Raw genomic sequence first — 22,832 nt, 5'->3', positions numbered from 1 at the left:
AGAGAAGAATTAACTTACCTTATTGCTATGAAGAGAGACCCAGATGGGGCTAAAAGTCCCGGGTGCTGGCTGTTATTTTCCTCCTAGTAGTCCTCCTTAAGACTCTCAGCGAGTAAAACCAAAACAAACTGTGCAAGTTGTAGCCAGAGTGTTTCCCGTACAGAGCAAATACCACTCTAGGGCTCGCAGAGGCTCTCTGGAACGAGGATGGGACTCACTGCTCACAAACCCTGACAGCCAATCGTCGCACAAAGGCTGCTGCTTCTCCACTAATCAGAAGCCGCTCACGCTCAATCCTACTCCTCCCCTTCCCCCCCCTCCTCCCACTAAAAGTTCCCATGGTTGTAGCCCCAGCCGGAGGAGGAGAGAGGAGCAGAGGAGGAAGAGGAGAAGATTAAAGGAAGAAGAGGGCAGAGGACAGAAGGGCAGAGTAGAGAGAAAAGGGGAAGAGAAGAGGCGAGGAGGGGAGAGGAGAGGAGCGGATTAGAGAGAGGAGAAGAGGTGAGGAGAGGAAAGGGGCAGAGAGTAGTTTGAGAAGAGAAGTACAAGAGTGGAAATAGCTATTGTTTACAATGTAAGGATTGTATGCACCACCTATGGAAATCCCTAAAGAGAAGCACTACGAGGAGAACATTGTGCACGAATGGTAGCCGCTCAGCCAGACAACAAATATAGTACCTCTTTATGGCACACTTTAATTAAATGTATTTAAATAGTGTGCCTACAAGTAGCTTCTGAATACTAACATCCTTTGGGACGGGGATCAAATTACAGACGTCCCATTACACAGTAAAACAAGCAATATCCTGCTCAATGTCTTGTTTTAGCGCTTCGGTCATTTGTTTGTGTATGCCCTTGCAGAAAATCCCAGACAAAAAGTCTGTCACCTCGAGCTGTGTCTATCATAATATAACCCAGCCTATTGAGCAATACACCTGAGGAATACAATAAACCACAATTTTTTTGCCCTCCAATCATGTAACCAACAACAACAAACAATGCAGGCATTGGCAGATGACAAACAATGGACACCCATTAGTCGATCCATAACATGAAAAAAGCACGCTTGACTACACAATAAGTCAGTACATGACAAGTAGATCAATTTGTTCTGTGTCTATGACTATGAGCACGGAAAACCATGATACAGGGTTGAGCACGCTGTTGAAACACCTTATGTGACTGCAGCAGTGTATTAGAGACTTCGTAACTAATCAAGGAACATCCATTATTCTGCCAAGACAGTGTCATTTTATCGGCGCTGTAGTGGTCACTATAGTGACCGTAATGACACATCAACAAACACTGCCGTATTGAATGACAACACGCAAGGAGGCACAGCGGACACTAAATAATGAGGTCAAGTGGATGTAAACCTTGAAGCGAGTCATTTGAATGCAAGCGGAGAACAACGGACACAAAATGCATTGTGTTGCACTGGCATTGAGCTGAACGTGTCAAATGAGGAACTCTCGACTGAAACCCAACATTATGGACTTTGGTGTGAAGGTCATAGAGATGGATCACAGTGAAATCAGGATGCTTTTGTAAAGACAATTTATATGGCAAAAGTGAGTCATAAAGAAATGAGTTTACGCTCTGGTGCAGCTTATGCAGCCGGGGTGCCTACCTGCCATCCCTTCTTGCCATGTCTGGAGTTTGTTACCCTTGTGGGTGGCTTCCATCCAGAGAAATAATGAGACTTGGTCTGTCTATTTATAACACCAACTCGAATGACAACGTGCATGTCCTAAAAAATCATGAGCGCTCTCTGGCAATGTTCACATTAAAGTATTAATAGTAGCTGCTGATATTGCTGATGGGAGAATGAAGCAAGCTCATAACTTTTGTAAAATGTCTGTGCAAATTTTATGGAAGCTTCTCATCGCTCCAATATACTTGGAGGGAAAAAATTGAAATATTTGTCCCATTCTATCCTATCCTATGTCTTATTGCTCTGAAGGGAAGAGACCCTGTTCTGAATAAAAGCACGCCTCTTTCAAACCCTGCCCCAGGAAGATGGGCAGTGGCAGCAGCCGTTGTGTTTCTCCCAGTGGATTAATAGTGTGGGTCTTTGGATGTGACGGCCCCTGCTTGTCCGTTCCACAAATGTACATCAAATCACATGTGACAGAGTGAAGTGACCGTAAAGAGAAAAAAACACAAGGCCTTGTATTATTTACATAACACCTCTATGTGTTTTTTTCTATATGGTGTGTGTGTTATTGTTTAAAGAGCAGCGAGCGTTGCTAACCATCCTGAAGCTTACACGGTCAGTGGGACAAACGGCCAGAGGACACTGAGTGCACAGCCTCAGATGAAGGATTTAGATCACACATCACAACATAATAGTGTCGGATAAGGAAGAAGGAAGGAAGACGATCAGTGAGAGACACACAAGGTGGCGCAGGAAAAAGAAGGCATACAGAGATGTTGCCAGGCTGGCAGAGTGCTACTGTACTGTACATCAACCCCAAGAAGATGTTAATGTAATGCTATGCTAAAGTAAGTGTGTGTGTGTGTGTGTGTGTGTGTGTGTGTGTGTGTGTGTGTGTGTGTGTGTGTGTGTGTGTGTGTGTGTGTGTGTGTGTTATACTAATCCAATCCCATCGCCGTGGAAATAATTTTTCAGTTTCCTAGCCGCAAAACCTCGCAAAAACTCAAGAGTTCGGAATGACAATGTTTCTGTGTGTGAGGTTGAGGGACCATCTGAAGCTGCTTGTAAAATAGCAATTCTGCGCTGTCCAGAATGGCTATTTTACAGGACACTTGTCGGTGGTTGTCAGAGCCTTCCACGCGGGAACTAGCTGCCATGTCTACTTAGGATCTAAGTAGACATGGCAGCTTGTTCCCTCGTGGAAGGTGCTGCCTGCCAGACGCTCGAGGGAGACCTTTTTTCCATTTGTTTAAGAAAAATAATAGAGTACGCAAGGGATCCATGCTACAAGGTTTAAATATATGACATAACGCATTTGGCCAGGGACTGGTTCCTGGACCCAGGGAGGAACATGTATTTGTTTTATGCGGTGTCGCTGTGAGTGGGAATTATAATAGACTGAGAAAGGAGGGGAGCCAGAGCAACCATAGCAATGGGAGGCTATATTAGGTCAAACATAATACATGATGGAAATCATACGAGAGTACGTTTCAACAATTGAACAAACCCACGTACACACACACAAAAGTATGCATTATAAAGTCACAGCAAATACATTGTCATTAATACAGTACACAGGGTCCTGTCTAAAATTATTACTATCTTTAAACTCTGCAATTAAACGTCACCTATATCATATATCTAAATGTAAGTGGATCAAAGTAGATCAAAGCACACACTAAAAAAGGCCGAAACAAGTCGATGCACCTCACTTGCTTTGCAATGAACTTTCATTACCCAGATTTCTCCTCCAAGGTGCACTTTAAACTCAGACAGAAGCTCTCACCCTGTCAAGTGTTTATCGTTTTCGTCCAGCCGACAGGAGTCGAGGAACGATGGTCTCAAGACTCAAGTCACGCAGCGACTTAATGAGTGACAGATAAATGACCCCCCTGACGAGTGTAGGAAAGTACGACTCCATCAGCCTACCAATGACCACTGTGGTGGCGGCCTCAAAGGGCTGGCAGCATCGTGCACTTCAACCGCCAAATTACAGTCTCTACCAGGGTGTAATTACCTTCTAGCACTATCCATCTGTACCCCCCCCAGATGAGATGGGAACCCCTCCTGAGCCACCACTTCTTTCTATAGCTCCTTCCTGGCTCTTCGTCTGTGATGTTCTTGTTCCTATCTCTTCTTCTGTAAGGTTCTTTTGTTTCTAGCTCTTCTCCACTAATGTTTCTGTTACCATTTTTCCTCTTCGGTGATGTTTTGTTCATGGATTTTCTTTTCCTAGTGTTTGTTCTATTCTTGTCATGTTTCTGTTCCTAGCACTTCTTTGATGTTTTGGTTCCTTTCTTCAGGTCTCGTTTTCTTCTACTAAATAGTAGACATACATATCATGACTAAAGAAAACTAAGTATTGAAACAATGGACCAATATTGGGGGGAGACCTTGTCTACTGACTGGGTTGACTCTGGAAATATTAGTTTAAGGCTGCTTCCTGGAATTATCTGACCATTTATTTTTTGTTTTAATATTACTTATTTATCCTGGTTGAAAATAAAAGGCAAACAGATAACATATTTTTTATCTGCACCATATGAAGTCAGATATAACAGAAATGATTCAGGCATTAAGCATATTTGACGTGATGTTTATATGGGTAGTATATACAATTGTGGTTTAAAATATCAGACTGCTTCACTACTGGGAAATCATACTTTGACTCCAATCAGGCACAACAGAAATAAATAAAGTTGGAGCAAATTATTATTTTAACAAATGACTGAATACAATGTTCTGGACTTTAGAGATATTGCCTAAAATCATTGTGACCCAGCATACTACTCATTTTGGAAATGGTTAAAGGGCAGAGGGCACTTCGACATCATGTTGGATTATTGTTTCATCATTAGTTTGCCACACTCGATATGAGAGTAATTAACTAATGCTAACTTACTAATGGATTAGTACTCTTAAAACTCTTACAACTCTTCCTAAGGACTTGATGTGAGGTTGTTTGAAACAATCCCTGATTTCACAAATGGTTTTGTGACCTTTGTATTCCTACTCTCACTTCAAGTTGTTCAGCTTCAAGTGCTCATGCCTCTCGCAGGTGCGGGCGAGAGATAAATCGCACGCACATTTGACTCCCATGACACCTACCGGGCTCCGTATTTTGGTGTACTACAAAGAGTAGGCTACGCAAGTCAGAAGGCCTTAAAGGGGGCGATGTGCAGCTTCTTCGACTTTTCCCGTTGCTTTATATGATGTGCGTACATGTTTCTCGTCTGCTAAGCTAGACAAATCTAAAGTCCGAGCCAGGGGGAGTATTCACCCCAACTGTGAAATCCCCTCAACCCCTCGTCAGACTGTGCAATTGGAGGTGCTGAAGTGCAGAAGTCACGCCTCCCAGCTACCCGCAATGTTTACAACTTCTCAGGGGTGTGAACCGCATGCCAAAGCATGCGCAAGGCGTCTGACCCATTGCAACAGTGGGCTTCTCGGGAGGGGGGCCTTAATGCAACATGATGCAAATAAGACTGTTTTTGAAAGATGCTGAAATTGGTTTACCAGAAATTAACAGTGGGAGGCCAATAAGGGGTATTTCTAAACATACAGGCATGTAACTATTTTTTTTTTTGTACATTTATTTATTATGGATTTTGTTTCCTCCTCTGTTAAATACTCCTGCACGTCTGTTCGCCACGCTTGAAGCAAGCGTTCAGATGACTCTTTAGACTTACAAACATCTTGTACAACGATATCTGGCCCCTGGAGTGTACAAATTTCAGAGTGTAGACTTCCAGGGAAGTTCGGGGAGGAAGTTTCATACTATTGCTCTGGTTGGAGAGGATGAAGCTCCTTAGTTACAAATATTTAAAAAAAATAATTGCAGGAATCCATGTAACTCTTCCTAGTAGTAGTAAAAGCACGATATGGGATCTTTAAATTACTTCCAATCAACAGGTGAGGGTGCTCCACTGTTTAGGTTCCATAGTGAAATATAATGTACTATGCCACTGTGGGACCCTACAGGCTTCATCTGGACTTAATCTCAAAAGGTATAGTTTGAGGAAGGGAGGAATCATTTGTTTCAACTATGGATACATATTTGTACATGCATTTAACCTATAATTAGCCTTCCGTGGAAAAACAAGTTATGATACTCGTTTCAAAAGCAAGAAAAAGCTAAGAACATTTACCTTCAACAGTAAGGCCAGTGACAAACCTTGCAACACCATCCACATTTTGGCCAACTGGTAACACATGGTAGCATTTTTAACAAACGTATGTTTATATATGCAATTTCAAAGTACTTTCCATATAATCTCACCGTTTATCGCCGGTCTGTAATCTTGAAGACTGCCGCCCTGGAAAACCTTTGAATCATGGCAGGGGAGAAGGCAACTTCAGTAAACTCCCTGGACGTTCTGGCACAAAATGCAATTCAGATTCGCTTTCGTAAAGAACAAGCTGAAATCCATTACTCTCTGAATTCTTTTCTTTTTTAGCAGCACTTGCTCCCGGTGCATCGGTGAGGCACGAGTTGGGCAAGGCCAATAACACTGAAATCCTGCAAAATAATAAACCGTGTACTGGTTGGTTTCCACTGCCCGGAGGTTGAAGCCAATTTTGTGTGCAAATCAAATGTGACGGCCGTCACCTCCATCCAACTACAGGAGTATGTTTTGTAGCGGATATGTTTAACTGTAGTTTCCAAACAATTGCAACACAACAGGTTACCATACACCTGGACTCAGATCGTAACACTCGTTACAACAATGCAAACCATACAGCTACATAGTGTGCTTCTTAGAACTCCCACCTGCTTCCAATTTAGTCACGTCTTGGCAGACAAAGTGCCCCTACACTGTGTGCTGACTAACCAGTAAGGAACACTCGACTTCAAAGTCCAAATAAAAAAACACCACAAGGCTATCTCAAAGTATAAAGACAATTTAATATTTATATAAATACACAAAACTATACATTACGTTTTTCATGTTGCATTCATGTCGCATCTTCTTTTTAGAGGGACAGTCATAACATAACCTCTGGCGTGAAGGAGGGCTCAAAAAGAACAGAATATATTTAAACAAAATGCAGTGGTGAGGCAACCAATAGCATAGCCAGGACCACAGCTCAACACAAAGTGGTTTAAGGCCCAATCCCATTTCTACCCCTTACCCCTTATTTTGAAGGGGGAAGGGGTAAGAGACAAGGTACCTAGCGGCCAAAAGTGTAGTCACAGAATGAGCAGGGTGGTAGTGCTCAGCACGCTTTCATTAATTACAGGATAAAAATCGTTTAAAAAAAGAAATCGATTCAATGTCATTGCCAGGGTCGGTTCCCCTCCCCCGCCATCATAGTTGCCAGACATATTTTAACAATGAAACAATTTTCGGATAAATAACATAACCCATACAGAAAATACATAGTAAAAAAGAGTTTGTAATCAGCTTGGGCTTGAATTCTTGGTTACACGGTAAAATAAGGCAGAAACCAAAACCAACTGTTAGCTTCCTCCTCTGTTGCACGGAACACTCATAAATTAATCTTTCAAATTCATTCATTCATTTCCCAAAGTTCATATGGAGAATAAGTCTATGCCTAGGCAAGGAGTATCAACACCAGTGACGGAAACATTATGAAAAGGTGCTTTTGTGAAGGGTAGAGTGAACAAAGCATTACAATTGTGAAAAGTGGAAATGCATAGATAGCCCACTATTCTCTCATGCAGATATTCGTCTTTAACTACATTAGGGAACCAAATTTAAAATAGAGCCGTCATGACTGATTGCATAAAATAAAAATATATAAAGACACAATGTGAATGTCTTTGATTGGGTTACAGCACCTCACAGTGGTCTACTGATGCGTGTGTGGGGTGGGGGTGGGGGGATTTTCCGACATCACTCTTCCTTCTCGTTGTGATTGGCGTTGCCGTTCATGACGCCGTTGGAGTGGTGAGCCCAGGTCTGGTTCTGCATGGACTTGGGGAGCCTCTTGCCCTTGGTGTAGGCATGGTACCAGAAGTTCAGGAACAGCAGCAGGAAGATGAGTCCGTAGAGGCCAATGATGTAGATGAAGACCGGAAACTGGTAGGGGCAGTCCTCCAGAAAGAAATACTGCCAGATGTGTGTGGTCACCATCACAAACTGTATCTGAAGAGAGGAGAGGGGGGAGACATGAGCATGTCACTTCTCAACAAAGACCCCTCACAGACAACCACCATGCTCCACCATAGCCTACCAGCTGGATGGACGTCAGGTACTTCTTCCACCACAGGTACTTCTGGAAGCTAGGCCCCAAGGCGGTCAGGCCGTAGTAAGTGTACATGACGACGTGCACTATGCTGTTGAGCAGCGCGTGGAACGTTCCCAGACCACCTATGGGACACAAGTTAAAACGGGGTCAAAGCACGGCCATTTTTTGGTACTCAATTTGGAAAAAGGCTGAAGAAAAATGTTATGGTGTCAAGATTTGTACCTCCAGCAAAGCGCACGCCAAACCACCACGTGAAGGGCATGATTGAGTGGTGGTAGACGTGGAGGAAGGTGACCTGGCTGTTCCTCTTCCTCAGCACGAAAAAGACCTAACAAAGGATAAAAACATTTGTGAGTTTTGTGGTCAAGTGAGAGCGCAATTACCATTCAATATTTGAACCGTCTGCTTACTGTGTCCAACATCTCTATGAACTTTGAGAAATAGTAGAGCCAGCACGTTGCCACCATCTAGAGGAGACGGGTGGTGAAGACAATTTTAGACCACAAATGTCATGCAGGTAGATCAGCCTTCGGAGCATAAAGGGGTGACATTATGCAACCAGGGGCGAGTATGCTTAGCAATTACAAGCCGTTTGAAAATCTGCCCTTCCCTGTGCCTTGGTGAAATCATATGTTGGAGTAGCCGCCTAGATGTATGCTGGATAGATCAGTCTATCGGCCTACACTGGCCGCGTTTACATAGACACTTCTCATCCGATTCGTTTTCTAATTTGAATAGATCTATTTTCATCATGCAATCCAAATGTACGGTATAAATGGTATTTACAAAAAAAAAAAAAAGTAAGGGTACGTTCATATGTCTCTCGCGCAAAACCGTTGGTTGGTCTGGACTTATGTTATATGTAAGGCATAATGTTGTACAGAACGCCGGTCATTATCGAGAAAATAAGCCCCGACAGGGAGAATCGGACCAAGAAGTGAAGGTGACTTGCTTCGCCCTGAAGGGTATATTTTCGATAATGACCGGCGACGTCCTATACATTATCTCGCTTATTACACGAGCCCTTGCCAAAACGAAACAATATCTTCACACGGTGTGTCTTTTTACAATGACCATTCGTAGTGTTGATCAGCAGAGAAATAGTCTCCCAAAGACGTTGACGTCGCTTAGCAACCGGACACCCTGAGGTTGATGAGTTACCAGAATATTTGCGGAGTGATAAGAAAGACGTGAATCAGGCAAATAATCCTATTGACAGCGGTCAAGTTCGGTGTGCATCAAGGTACCGACGGACCAATGCGAACTACTGCAGCTGCCGACGCCATCGATCCAAGTTAAAAAGTAGCCGCACCCACCCCAAACCAATTGGAATAAGTGTATACATGTAGATTATAGCGGACGACACCACCTCTTCTATTCCGCATGGAATTCTATTCCGAGCAGAGAAATGCATACATACAATCATTTTTTATTCCGATTGAGTTGTCCTTCTAATCAGATCAGAAGTGTCAATGTACACACGGCTACTGTGGACAGTAGTAAATGTTGCTTATCTATCCATACATCTAGCTGAACACTCCCACTTGTGATGTCACTTAGGCATAATGGGCAACACACCTGGTGGCATAATATCAGCCCTCTAAAGATTTTGTAGTAGAACAGCAATTCTTACCCTTTTACCCGTGGGCGAGTAGTCCACCAAGTCACAGCGAAATGTGTAGCCTGTTCCCCAGCCAGCCATCCAAAACTGAAAGACAAAAAAAAAAAAAAACATCCAAAATGTTTACACTGCTTTTTTTTTTTTTTACTTGAAGCCCCCCTTTCAGCAAATCAAACTCCCAGATTTAGGTCAGACAGTCATAAAAGTAGTTGACGGTAGGATGGCCAAACTTGCCAGTCAGGTTTATGCTCAGGGAAAGAAAGCAGGAAAGAATGCAGCCGAACAAGTATCTCTGACTCGAGACTCCACAATGTCAATACTGAAACTTTTAACTATTAAAAGGCTGAATCAGATAGAAACTCATCTTTTCGAAAAACTAAATAAATAAAAATGTGTCTTGACACTGATCAGAAGGAAATATGAAAACTGTTATTAAGCAGTTTGGAATGACCACACCCTTATCGCAATGTTTGCCTTTCAGTTATAGTGTCACCTTACTACCAAGCAGTTACGGCTGAAATTTGCATCAATTGTGCTGTGAGGGCATTTAAACTGAGCCCATTTGGTCACATATTTAGCCTTGTTCAGGCTCAGGGGAAAATGACAATTGTATCTAGTTCAGCAGCTGTGCCATGCCTCCCAACTTTCCATCAAAACCAAGTGAGGCCTTACCTCGTAGCACATGTATAGCGAGAGGGCGACCACTCCAAAGTTGTAAACTACGAGAACCCCTTTGAGGTCGAAGGCCTTCCGGTTCGCCATTAGCCGCGGACCCCACGAGGTGACGAAGAAGATGTATGCAGCGATGATGATGGTTTGCGGGAGAGGAGAAGACATAAGCAACCAGTTGCCTGTACGTGGGTCTGCAACCGAAGAATGGCATGTTAACGGAAATATATCTCAATTGATTTTCCCGTAGGAAATATTTCATCTTTTTTATTTATTGATTTATATATTAACACACAATAGAAACATTCTCAAGTAGTCAACCAAAACAGAGCCTCTTTGAGACGCACGTGTGTAATTGAGTTGTATTGCATACTTTTAATCAACTTACAAATGAAAAGGAATTAAATGAAACGGGATGGCTGCGTTTCGTCAGCTGAAGGTCATTTAAGCATGCTATAAACGTCTTAAAATCAATAACCTGCAGAAATACACAACAAATGCAGAAGACCATCTGCATCCACCCACCTGCATTTTGGATAAACCGGTCATACAGAAGAGCCATGGATGATTTTACATTTACAAACTCCATCTCGAGACTCGAACCAAGTAGGTTATCTGCAAAACAAAGAGTTTACAGTCAGAATCATTCACTTTAACGAGAAAATGGAAATATTCATTTTAATATTTTGGGATCTATGAAAACAAGTTGGTAGTGTTAAGGTCCACAATCAAAACATTATATTTCATAATATGCACCTGGTCGTTCTCATTAGAATTAGGGAAATTGTTAAGTTCAACATGAGTCGATTTCATAGTTTGCATTTGCAAATCTTTTCCTCATCGAACCAAGTCAACCAACATCAACATAACTTTAAACCAACAAACGTCTGTTTGACATGGTGTTCTTGGGGGGGGGGGGGGGGGGGGGGAAATATCAAAATAAACTGCAAGCATTCCACGAGAGATCTGAATGCAGATCTGTCTGAGCATAGTGTGTGTCACGCAGAAATGATGAGCTCTCGTCTGGTTTAGGAGCACATCACTCATCAACTCGGCAGGTAGCCTTTACTTTAGAATAGATTATGAACATTTACATCCAAGGGGATTGGCCACGTCCGTATAACGTTAAGTGAACCGTTTATTTTCAACAATCAGGAAACTGGACACACTGGGCTCTATTAAAGTTTTCCCCAGGGTGTGTACCTCTGTCGCAACGGCCACTCTAGAGAAAGGCGGCCAGGGTTTGGCACGCTACGTCAGTGCATTTATTGAACGTAGTCATTCACTCGACTTAAAAGAAGTAGCCTGAAGTGTTGAAGGCACACCCATAAGCAAGCCTCCGAAGCATGGCAGGTTCAAGGAATACAGATAAGCAGATGGCTACAACGGTGCTTATAGATCTTTACAGAGAGCCGGAGGGGGGCTATAATATAACCGTGCAACCGCGCGTAAAGTTTGTGTTAACAGTTCACACAAAAGTAAAATCCACTTGGGCAATTAAAAAGTTATCCTAGAGGCGGACAACCCAATAAGGGGCTCCTGGGGAAACTTATCAGTAAGTCGATAGTTTCTCAAAAAGACATTTCTAAACTGAATATAAAATACTTACACAACTTGAATGACGCGTGCGGTCGACGCAGATATTTATATTCCCAAGAATGCGTTATTTTTTTTGTTTCTTTAATCAAACCTACCGTTACAACGACAACGGTAGGACCAGGGACACAGGTGTGTCAACATCGAGTAATCATCAGCAACGTTCTCTCTCCCATCTTATAGGGTGGATCAAATGGGCGGCGCTCTCGTATTAATGAATGAGGCCGTACCTTTGTCGTCAGCCAATGGTGACGGATCGTATCACATTACAAGCTGTGTTTTGATCGAGTAACAGGTAGGGGCAGGCCTATTTTATGGTGGATGTATAGTTTTTTTATTGATAGTTTTTAGTTTTATTTGTTTGGTGTTGAATGTGGCATGGATATTTTTTTTTTTAATACTTTATTTCTGTAAATTACATTTTGAATGGACATGTAATAGTCTAACCCAAAGCTTATTCGCTTTACTGTATTGTAAAATAGGCATGGTGCAGGTAAATATACATTGCGAGATCATGAAATTGAAAAATTTCATTTAATATCGCACCTGTTGTTTAGGCAGACCAATCAGGGTAAAAGGCCTAATCCAGTGCTAATAATTCAGTATAATAGAATTAATCGTTACCATAGTATGCTATAAATAATAATATTAAAATATGGTACCAAATACATTTTGTTAAGATTACGTAGACGTTTGTGTTTGTTCAGGCAGGCAGGGTGTGCAAGGTAGTTTCAGTATCAAACCTTCTGGCTGGTTTTAACCAGGGGATCACAAGGAATATTTTAAACATTAAAAAAATGCAATTGGGGCCTTAAACGACAAGAGGCAGTGCAGATTGTACGGATGTTGGGGTGTTACTCCCACGCAAGGCTCCCTCAACAGATTATTCAATTGCTTTTCAACTTCCACACCTGCATTCAAAGACATTCATATGACCTGCACTCCTTGTGAGCAGAATCGTAACAGAGTTCCAAAGAAGTTATGTGCATACAGAAAAAAGAAAAAATCTATTTGGTAAAAACATTTTATATATAAAAAAAATAAAATAAATCACACAAAATTATGAATCCCACATACATTAATTATTTTAGCGAAGGAGCACATAACAACGTAACAGAAGAGGCAAAGAAAGGATAAATATAATATGCACCCCTTAGTGGAGCGAAGTATCACATAAGCCATTGCTACCTGCATAGCAAAACGGGCCACTCTGGAAGCTATGCAGGGCTGGTCCTAGTCCATCCTTGGATGGGAGGCCGGTTGGTGCTGGTGGAGGTGTTGGAGGGACAGAAGCGAGTGCTCATCCCTCTTACGTCACATCCCCAATGCCCCAGGACAGAGAGGAGCACTCTGTCCCGTCAATTATTATTATTACATCAATATCACAAAAGTAGAAATCAGGCATTGTCAATTCTTCTTTATTTTCCCGTCCTATGCGTTATCTCCAATGGGGGCCCCGTCCCCCAGAACAGCAGGCCCTCGAGCACTTAGTCCTCTGTGTCCGCCCTGTGCGTCTCAGTCTTCCTCACTGCTCCAGGCATCTTCAAAGGCAGGGTTGACCGCAACAGGCCCAACGCCCTCCTGCAACACACAGGAGACAAAGGGCTTACTGGCCTTCGACCTTTGACCTTCACCACCCTAAGACGCACAAACTCCCAACGCTGGAAACGCTGAACTCAATTCAGTGAATAGGAAGTCATGGATCACAGTCATTATCAGTTGCTGTCATCTCAGTGCTATCGTTGGAATTCGGCCCAGTCTGGTTCTGCCTGGGAGTCGACGTGTTCATGGTTTTTTTTCCCGCAAACTTGTGACAAAAAGGTGAACCTCATGCATGAGTTTTCACTACAGAAATAACGCTACAAATCAGTTCGTGATACAAGTCAGACATTGATTTATACACAATACAAATCTCCACAATAAAGAGGAATAAGGTCATTAATTTGCCCCTGCCAAAAACCACCACCACTGTTTCTAAATCTGCATTTTGAGTGACTGGGTCTTGTTATATTAGAGCTGTTGAACGCAACATATGCTCGGCATTCCATGTATGCATTCTCTATCCCCCCCCCCCCAGCCAGTGGGGAGGGTGGGGTTTCGAAACAAGAGGGAGCTGTCGAAGAGGAGGGCGTACCTCTCTTTCCTCCTCCACATCTGGGGCCCTGAGGGCGGGGATCCAGGCCAGGACGTTACAGTCTTTACCTCCCGTGTAGAGCTCCTGTGACAACACGACACAGAGGGGTGTAGAATACATGCATTGTGCTGTTAGTGTTGCATCACAAGCCAGGGGACACCGGTTGCCCGGCAGTCTGTTGCGGGCCAACAAGCAGGGGAGAGGGAGGGAGAGGGAGGGAGAGGGGGGGGTGGGGGGGGGGGGGAGGGAGAGAGAGAAAGATCTCAGCCTGGAGGAACCTGTTGGAAAACGACATCATCATTGTCCTTTGTATGAGTGTGTGTCTAAAGCCTTTGTAGATGTTGTTTAACTATTTCTGGTTTCTTATTGCAGATACACTGATGTTTGAATCATAATTAATACCTTGTTTCCCATATTGAGGATTTATCATAGATACAATCCTTGTTTCCTCTGCTGATCATAAATAGTATCCATGCTTCCTTTTCTCAGTTAGATCTGACCTATCATTCTGGTTCAAATGGAATGTTAAAGCGTAAAGCCAAAACCTGCTGTTAAAGACTTTAAGTGTTAAGGTCGCTTTGCTACTCGCCGAACATTGTCTTTTTTCAGACGTAAATCAGCCATGATTTTTGTTCTACTTACCCACTCTCGCAATTTAAGCAGTTCTGTGTGAACACAGAACTGAAACTTGCAGATTTGTTTGTTTGTGGGCCCTATTGGAGCAACCTAGCCAGGGCAATTCATATGCGCTTACTTGGGTAAGCGCATATGAAAACAACGATACAGCTATGGGAGTTGCTAAACATTGGTTTGGAATATAATGGATGTCAATGGCTAGTCAATGTGCCCGAATTCTAAGTGAGTGTACAACACAATAGGGCCTGAGTTCAAAGAAAAACCTGGCAGAACAACATGTGGACATGTTCAACAATTAAACTGGGGTCTAAGCAAACCTAACCTGCAGGGAAGGTAGATTAAGATTAAGTTTAGCTGTATTATAAAGTGGACTTGTAAAAGGTGTGTTCCACGGAAGCACATCATACCCAGCACTCCTTAAAGTCTGTCAATAATATTGTTTTAACGTTAAGGAAATCAGTTGAGGACTGGCGGATGCTTCATTCAGGATAATAAGGAACTGTGGACTTCTAAATTCCGAATCCGATAAATACGCAATATATCATGTCAATGTGTTTCCATCTATGAAAAACATTGTTTTGTAAATGTGTTGCTATTTATAAAAGGCATTATTATAGGAAATCGATACCACCTTATAATCCATTAATAACTACAAGAGCAGGGTGTAAACACATCATCTCTGCATGCCTGTTGGGACAAACTTGTCGGACTGGAGTGAAGGGAGGAAGGAGGGGGATAGGAGACGACGATTGGGTGGGGGAGACGAACGGGTGGTTGACATGTTGTGTCACAGAAATGACAGACAGAACACCTAAAACAACAAGAAGAAAAGTACGCGGGCCAGAAGGTGGAAGCCATACGAAGGGAGAAGGAGAGAAACAACACATGATAGTGCTGAACGATTTGAGGATTATTTCGACCAACGTTGCGATTGCGATTTAGTATGCGATTTTTCTTGGTAAAGTTCCTTCTGTTCTGTATTTTTCACTAAACAAGCAATAAATCATTCAATAGTATGACCATCACAACATTGGAAACAGTCAACATATAAAGTGCTCTTTCCTTTTGGCCTATGTGTTGGTATGAATTGATGCATGAATTGACATTATTAAATCTTTATTTAACTATTGAATCCTAAAAGAAAAAGAAATACAAATCCTACTGATCTCCAGCAGGCTACTGTAACAATCGCAGCCTTTGCGATTTGTAAGTCGTATAACATAGCGGCGTCGGTTTGAATCGGATCAATGGTTCAGCCCTAACGGGTGGGGCGGGGTGCTGCCGACCTGGTAGGCTGGGTGGAAGTCACAGCAGTCCACGTTGTTGTAGTGGCCTCTCAGCGTGGCCACCAGCTCCCCGCTGTGCAGGCCGTACACGGCCACCGAGCTGCCGCACGGGACGAACACGCAGTCCAGGCTGCAGCCGGTCGACACCGTGAACTTTAACCCCTTGCGGCTCTCATTGCTCACCTTCCCATAATTCACCTGGTGACACACACACACACACACAACAGAGGCGGAAAAGAATGTTGCTAGGGGAAAACTGATGAGTCGGACCGGCCTTATCCGGTATACATTTCATGTATATTCAAATGAGGAGGAATATTTGAAAGTGGTGTACATTTTGTCATATTTTGTTTTGGTATCATAATGACATGGAACAAAGTGAATAGGCACACCATGATGGAAATTAATCACACTATGAATCATTGTTGGTGAGTCAAAGTAGAGAGGGAGTGGTGAACCACCTTATATTTCAAGTGCAAACATGGGAAGCTAAGGAGAGAAGTGCATAAGTCACCTGTTGTATTAAGGAAAACGATTCTATTAGGAATGTTCCATTATTGTTTCCATGGCTTTGAGAGGCATTTGTTTGTATGTGCTTTGAGTGAATAATAAATAATTAATGAATGAATGAAAAATGTATGATTTATGTTACGGCCAACAGTCACGGTGAACACTTAGTTACATTTACATTTAGGGCATTTAGCACCTTTATTAAGTACATTTGTCTGAAGAAAGGAAATGAGTAGGACATTGAATAAAAAGCTCTGAACTTGATGATCGTGATTGTCAAGAAAGAAGGGTAGAACCTTGATATCAAACACCAAGCGAGCTGCAATCTGCCCTTTAACTCTAATTTAGGGGCTAGGCATCATGCTCAAACACATTGGTGTTTGAACCGACAACCCTTTTTCCCCCACACAAAACTTACCAACGTGTTCTCTCCGTTGCTACTGTTCCACAGGCGCATGCGGTCATCCGTTCCCATGGTGATGAGATAGAGCCCATCCCCGCTGAAGCACAAGCCATTCACTCTGCCATTATGCGCTGTGTTGACTGGTAGAAGGAAAAGGGAAATCACCGGGGACAGGTGGAACATGAATGGAATCCCTGATGGTGGGACAGCTATAGCTGGGTAGTGACTGCCGTGCAATGTTTTTCCCAAGAGCATATGTATATGTAAAGACATTTAAATGAAAACATCTTTGATATAGATAGATATGAAGGTGATATAGATATTATAGATACATAAATATAGATCTCCAAGATCTCACTCTCAGTGTGAGACATTTTATGAAGGGCGACTCTTAGGTCACACATCACAATCCTCCAACTGTTCAGTGTAACTTAAGATATCGCACACATAGATAAGCTATCATTCACTGGTTTAGCTCTGAGCTAAGTTTTTCTACTCCTTAGTTCAATAAACATGTTCTGAATGCTCAACCTTTCCTCCAGAGCTTTACACCTCAGAGTACAAAAGATTGTGTTTGCATTAAATCACCATATCTAACCTGTCACACGTGAAGATATCCAGTATCAAGTAAACCGAGACTCTTATCCAAGACCATTAGGCTACTGAACTCTAGTAAGGCTCACATCAATAGGCTTGAGTCCCTCTGTGTCTATTGCACTGCATTAAAACCCAAAACCCAAATAAGGTGTATGAGACAGAGAGGACTAGGAGAAAGGGAAGGAGAGAGAAATTGGGGACAGACGGAGACAGAGAGACAGATAGCCGGAAAGTGGAGAGAGGAAAGCAGAGTGAGACAGACAGCGAGAGGGAGAGACCGATAGCCGGAAATTGGGAGAGAGGCAGGCCGAGTGAGACAGACAGTAAGAGGGAGAGACAGCGGGAAAGTGGAGAGATGAAGGCAGAGTGAGTCAGCCAGAGAAAGAGAGACAGATAGCCGGATAGTTAGAGACGGGCAGACCAGTGAGACAGACAGAGAGACAGAGCTCGATTGCCCAAAACAACAAAGTGAGGGACCAGTACCTGCCTCGGCGGCAGCTTTCGACTTGTCTCCGTTGTGTTGGTCCAGGGTAAACAGACTCCCGGAGGCCCGTCGTACATCCCATATTCTCACCGTGCTATCTGCACTGAGAGGTTGTGCATGGGGAGAGTTCATGAGATGGAGTAAAGGGTGAAACGATGATTAGCATTGTATATATATTCTTTGAGTCCTTCAATCACAATCATATCAAGAAAAAAACATTTACCATATGGGCTTGAAAACAACAATAGAAAAAAATCTCCCTTAGCGACAAGCTTCCACCGGAAGTTATTTTCTTACAACATAGTGTTATTAATTTAAACGCAGATATGACACATCCCATTACTATCATAATCTTCCCAAAAGCCTAACTTTACTCATTAACTTTGAATATATGCTCATTGATTAACATCCAACCATTCTAAACCAAGCGATGAACCATGGCAGCGAGGAGTTAAACTTCGCTATGGATAGCAATCACAAATGTTTGTTTCAGAAGCGGGTCACAGCTGGTCCTTCAAAAACGTCTCTCTACCAGAACATCACAAGATACTCTTAAAGGAGACATATTATACCACCAGCTGTGAGTGTGATTAGTCGTTATAAGCCATTTTGAAAATCTGCCTCTTCTGACATAAGTTGGAATGTCCACCTAGATGTATGCTGGATAGATCAGTCTACCAGCCTACCCAATGGACTGTAGCAAACGTTGCTTATCTATCCGTCATAGATCTAGGTGGACACACCCACTTGTACTGTCAGAAGAGGCAGATTTTCAAAACGACTTGTAATGGCTAGTGAGACTCACACCTGTTGGTATAATATGTCACCTTTAATGAGAAATTTCATTATTTGTTATTTAATCACTTATGGTCCTGAGAGACGCTAGCAGCAAGTCCCACTGGTTTAATTAGGGTTTCTGAGGCGTTGTGAGAACCAGTGGGTTCACCACCGTGTCAACGTATCCGACTCCCATCTGGTCATTTCCAGCGAGGCCGGCACAGACAAGTGCTGAGAAATATTAACAACAACAACAACAACTGCAGAGCAGTAGTAAACTCCCACCATTGGAACAAACTACCGCTTTGACAAAGGGCCGTGTATTTTTACGTTCAACAACATTTCAACACTTCTAGTTATTCTCCGTGTGTTTACCTGGCGGAGGCCAGTATGTGCTCGTTCCTGGGCGACCATCGCACAGACAGGATCTCGGCCCGATGACCTGTAAGCAGAGGAGGGTGGCCCACATGCTGAACACGTGCTGCATGCCCTCAGGAGAAACAAAGGGAGACGAAGCCGCCCCAGCCCTGCCCCAAACCCTCGGGGCTGCTTACCCTCCCGTGCTAGATAAATACGCAGGAGATTCAAAAAAAAGACCCGGGATGAAATGCCCTTGAAGGGGTGTAACCACGGAAGCGACGGCGGAGTCTGAGGTGCGCGGAACCGCCATCCAAACCCAGCCTCCCCAGATAGAAGTGCTTCTCTTAAAGCGAAGGGGATCATAAGAGAGCACCAATGGGAAATATGACATGATTATCTTATATTTTATACATACTTTAATATATTGTATGGCCAATCATATATTAAGTAGGCCTATAACATAATTTAACCATACAAATAATACTATTTTCCATATAATTATAATAGGCCGATCAGTGTTGACTTGTTCCCAAACAAATGTTTTATATATATATATTCATATTTGTTTTTTTTCATTCTCTCATATAATAGTGCAGGACATTTTGTGTGTCCCCGTCTCTCAATGAGCAATTGAGATTAAGAAGATTAAAATGGGGGAATATTGTACGTCGAGTTGAATTCATGTGTTTTATGTCTGATACTTTTCTAGTATCATTAATTTGAATAGAAATAACCCTAAGTTTCTTTTTGACACGGTGAGGAGTCTCACTCAGAAACAGAATCAGACCGTAGGCTCCTCGATCTCGGCAGGTGAATTCATGGATTTCTTTGAGAATAAGATTCAATCAATTAGAGAGGAAATTGATGCTTACCGGGCGGCTAATCCTACACATCCTGTGGGGCAGGATGGGGTTCTGCCAAGTAGGATGGTGAACTCTGACGCAACTCTTTTGGAGTTTAAGGCGATTTCCTTGGTGGAACTTGAAAGGGTGATAAAGGCCTCAAAGCCAACAACTTGTATGTTGGATCCGCTCCCTTCTAGGGTTCTTAAGGAACTTTTTCCAGCGGTGGGGCCTGTTATCCTCTTGCTTATGAATCTTTCGTTTTCAACAGGAATTGTTCCTTCCAATTTCAAGGCTGCGGTGTTAAAACCGCTACTCAAAAAGCCTGGCCTAGATCCTGAATTAGTCAGGAACTATCGGCCTATATCGAACCTGCCCTTCTTGTCTAAGGTACAGGAAAGGATTGTAGCAAAGCAAATTGTTGATTATTTGACGAGGAATAATCTCTTCGAACCTTTCCAGTCGGGGTTCAGGAATTTCCACTCAACTGAAACTGCTATTACAAGAGTTGTAAATGACATCCTTCTTGCTTTGGATAAAAACACAAGCACAATGCTTGTGATGTTGGATCTGAGCGCTGCGTTTGATACGATTGACCATAGCACTCTTCTTCACCGTCTTGAACACTATGTTGGTTTCGGGGGTACGGCTCTTGGTTGGCTTGAATCGTACCTCACAGATAGAACCCAATTTGTGCTTCATGAGGGTGCAGAATCGAAGCATTGTAAATTGCGCTTTGGCGTACCACAAGGGTCGGTTCTTGGTCCATTGCTTTTTGCAATTTATATGCTTCCCCTCGGTGACGTTATTCGCGGCTTCGGAATTAGTTTCCATTGCTATGCGGATGACACCCAGCTCTACATTCCTGTGGATTCCGGGGATTCTGCCCAGATTCAAAAGGTTGAGTCCTGTTTGGCTGCTGTGAAGGGCTGGATGTCACAAAACTTCCTACAGCTTAATACTGGGAAGACAGAGCTGATGATTATCGGCTCGAAGCGGGACCGGGAAAAGTTTGAGGATGTCTCTCTGTGGTTGGATGGCTTCGCCATCCCACAGAGTGCATCCGTCAGAAATCTTGGTGTCTTGTTCGACCCTCAACTATGCTTTGATCAGCATATAAGAAGTATAACTAGAATTGCCTTTTTCCATTTGAGAAACATTGCAAGAATCAGATCAATGTTATCTGTAGTGGATGCAGAGACACTGATTCATGCGTTTGTCTCGTCAAGACTGGACTATTGCAATGCACTGTTCTCGGGATTACCGAACTCTGCTACAAAGAGTCTACAGCTGGTACACAATGCGGCAGCTAGATTGCTGACCAGAACGAGAAAGTTTGATCATATTACACCTATTCTCGCCTCTTTACATTGGCTACCAATAACTTTCAGATCAGACTTTAAGGTGCTATTGCTAACCTATAAAGCCTTGCATGGACTATCTCCATTGTACCTGAAGGACCTGATTATTCCTTATAGTCCTTCTCGGTCTCTCCGGTCTTCGGGAGCCGGCCTTCTTTCATTGCCGAAGGTTAAAAAGAAATCGGCTGGACAGAGAGCATTTGCCTATCGAGCCCCCTTTTTATGGAATAGGCTGCCATCAGCGATCAGGGAAGCTGACTCTGTGGAGCTATTCAAAGGGAAGCTCAAAACGCACCTCTACAATCTTGCATTTGGAGTGTGAAAACAACAGATGCGTAGTGAAGACTACTCTGTTTGCTTGTGCTTTTCTTATTACATTATACATTCCCACTATGTACTTTTCCGTTCTAATTCACTATTCTGTCAGTTGTAGCGTGCTGCGGGTGCTGGACTGGATGCCTGGACTCTCCTCATGGATAACCGGCCAGAACCCCATCACCATTTTAATATGATGTACATGTATTTACCTGTATGCCATTTGTGGCACCCATTGCACTCCTGACCATCCCTGGAAGAAGGGATCCCCTACACTGCGTTTCTTCTCAAGATTTCTTCCTTGCTGATTCAAGGGAGTTTTTTCTTGCCCGTGTGGGGGCATGGGTAAAGGGGGGTGTCACTAATATTTGGCCTGTTAAGCCCTTTGAGACTGTAATGGTGATTAAGGGCTATACAAATAAAATTGAATTGAATTGAATTGAATTGTTTGAAACAAGCCAAATATATTTAATGTCTCTGAAATTAATTAATACAATTTTACGATATGCCATAAAACAAAAAAAAATACAATAGTGCCGCTTTTCCACTGCATGTTACCAGCTCGACACGACTCGACTCGACTCGACTCAGCTCGCCTTTTTTGCGTTTCCACCGCGATCTAGTACCTCAAGTGGCTGCTTTTTCTAGTACCGCCTCGCTCTAGGTTCCAAGCGGCTGAGCCGATGCTAAAAGGTGACGTCGGCAGACGGCCGGCCACTGATTGGCCAGAGAGTGTGACGAAGTCACGAGAGCGACATGGCAACCATGCTGGTAACGATAGAACAGCCATAGTAGCGCCGCAGCCAACATATTCCACTTCTTCAACATGCCAGCTAATAATACGAATAGGTGTTGTTTGCGTCGCGTACAAAAATACGTCACGGCCCTTTCGCGCAGACGACCCCGCCCACGTCCCGGAGGTACTATTTGCGGTGGAAAAGCACCCGCGCTGCTACCGTGTCGAGTCGTGTCGTGTCGAGTCGAGCTACATGTGCGGTGGAAAAGCGGCAGGGGTGTGTGTCTGGTTGGTTCGGATAAATGCCACCATATGAAAATAGTTGAATTCCCAAAATGCTTCATTTATTATTTAAGGTTAATTTCATTGTTGCCATTATTATTATATCCTACCTTGCCTCCTATGTAATAAATTAGGCCTTTCCTTGTGTAACGAAGAACAGTACAGTCTACCGTCTACTAAACATGGTATGCCGAAGAGAAAACATCAGATGACTTAAAGTTCTGATCGTAAGCGGCCTACGTGACTAAATACATAGACAAATCTTCCAAGTACAAGACGCAGCCTGAGATTTAACTAATGTCTGTCAGTCGAATGCCTAAGTTAGCCCTTCATTTTATATAAACATACAAAAA

At 43.1% G+C, this 22,832-nt stretch overlaps 3 protein-coding genes across 3 annotated transcripts in view; all 3 read right to left on the bottom strand.

Moving 5' to 3' along the window:
* Positions 1 to 167, bottom strand: part of LOC130384640 (cAMP-specific 3',5'-cyclic phosphodiesterase 4D) — a 35,092-nt gene extending 34,925 nt beyond the window's left edge. Inside the window, exon 1 of the mRNA XM_056592931.1 lies at positions 19 to 167. The gene's annotated coding sequence lies outside the window, so the exon portion shown is untranslated. The remainder of the gene's footprint in view (positions 1 to 18) is intronic.
* Positions 168 to 6,585: 6,418 nt separating this feature from the next.
* Positions 6,586 to 11,917, bottom strand: LOC130384075 (elongation of very long chain fatty acids protein 7-like). The gene is made up of 8 exons (XM_056592084.1): positions 11,770 to 11,917; positions 10,686 to 10,775; positions 10,164 to 10,354; positions 9,504 to 9,578; positions 8,281 to 8,337; positions 8,093 to 8,198; positions 7,856 to 7,992; positions 6,586 to 7,767 (listed from the first exon to the last, which is right to left on the bottom strand). The coding sequence occupies exons 2-8, from the start codon at positions 10,747 to 10,749 to the stop codon at positions 7,516 to 7,518; spliced, it is 882 nt and encodes a 293-aa protein (XP_056448059.1). The 5' UTR covers positions 10,750 to 10,775; positions 11,770 to 11,917; the 3' UTR covers positions 6,586 to 7,515.
* Positions 11,918 to 12,087: 170 nt separating this feature from the next.
* Positions 12,088 to 22,832, bottom strand: part of ercc8 (excision repair cross-complementation group 8) — a 16,181-nt gene continuing 5,436 nt past the window's right edge. Inside the window, exons 7-12 of the mRNA XM_056592083.1 lie at positions 18,959 to 19,025; positions 17,806 to 17,909; positions 16,741 to 16,865; positions 15,813 to 16,010; positions 13,891 to 13,974; positions 12,088 to 13,337 (exon numbers count right to left, since the gene is read on the bottom strand). Coding sequence (XP_056448058.1) covers positions 13,272 to 13,337; positions 13,891 to 13,974; positions 15,813 to 16,010; positions 16,741 to 16,865; positions 17,806 to 17,909; positions 18,959 to 19,025 — 644 coding nt within the window. The 3' untranslated portion in view covers positions 12,088 to 13,271. The remainder of the gene's footprint in view (positions 13,338 to 13,890; positions 13,975 to 15,812; positions 16,011 to 16,740; positions 16,866 to 17,805; positions 17,910 to 18,958; positions 19,026 to 22,832) is intronic.

Source organism: Gadus chalcogrammus, chromosome 6 (assembly GCF_026213295.1).
Source record: "Gadus chalcogrammus isolate NIFS_2021 chromosome 6, NIFS_Gcha_1.0, whole genome shotgun sequence".
NCBI classification, from domain to species: Eukaryota; Metazoa; Chordata; class Actinopteri; order Gadiformes; family Gadidae; genus Gadus; species Gadus chalcogrammus.
This window is presented reverse-complemented; position numbering and strand designations above follow the sequence as displayed.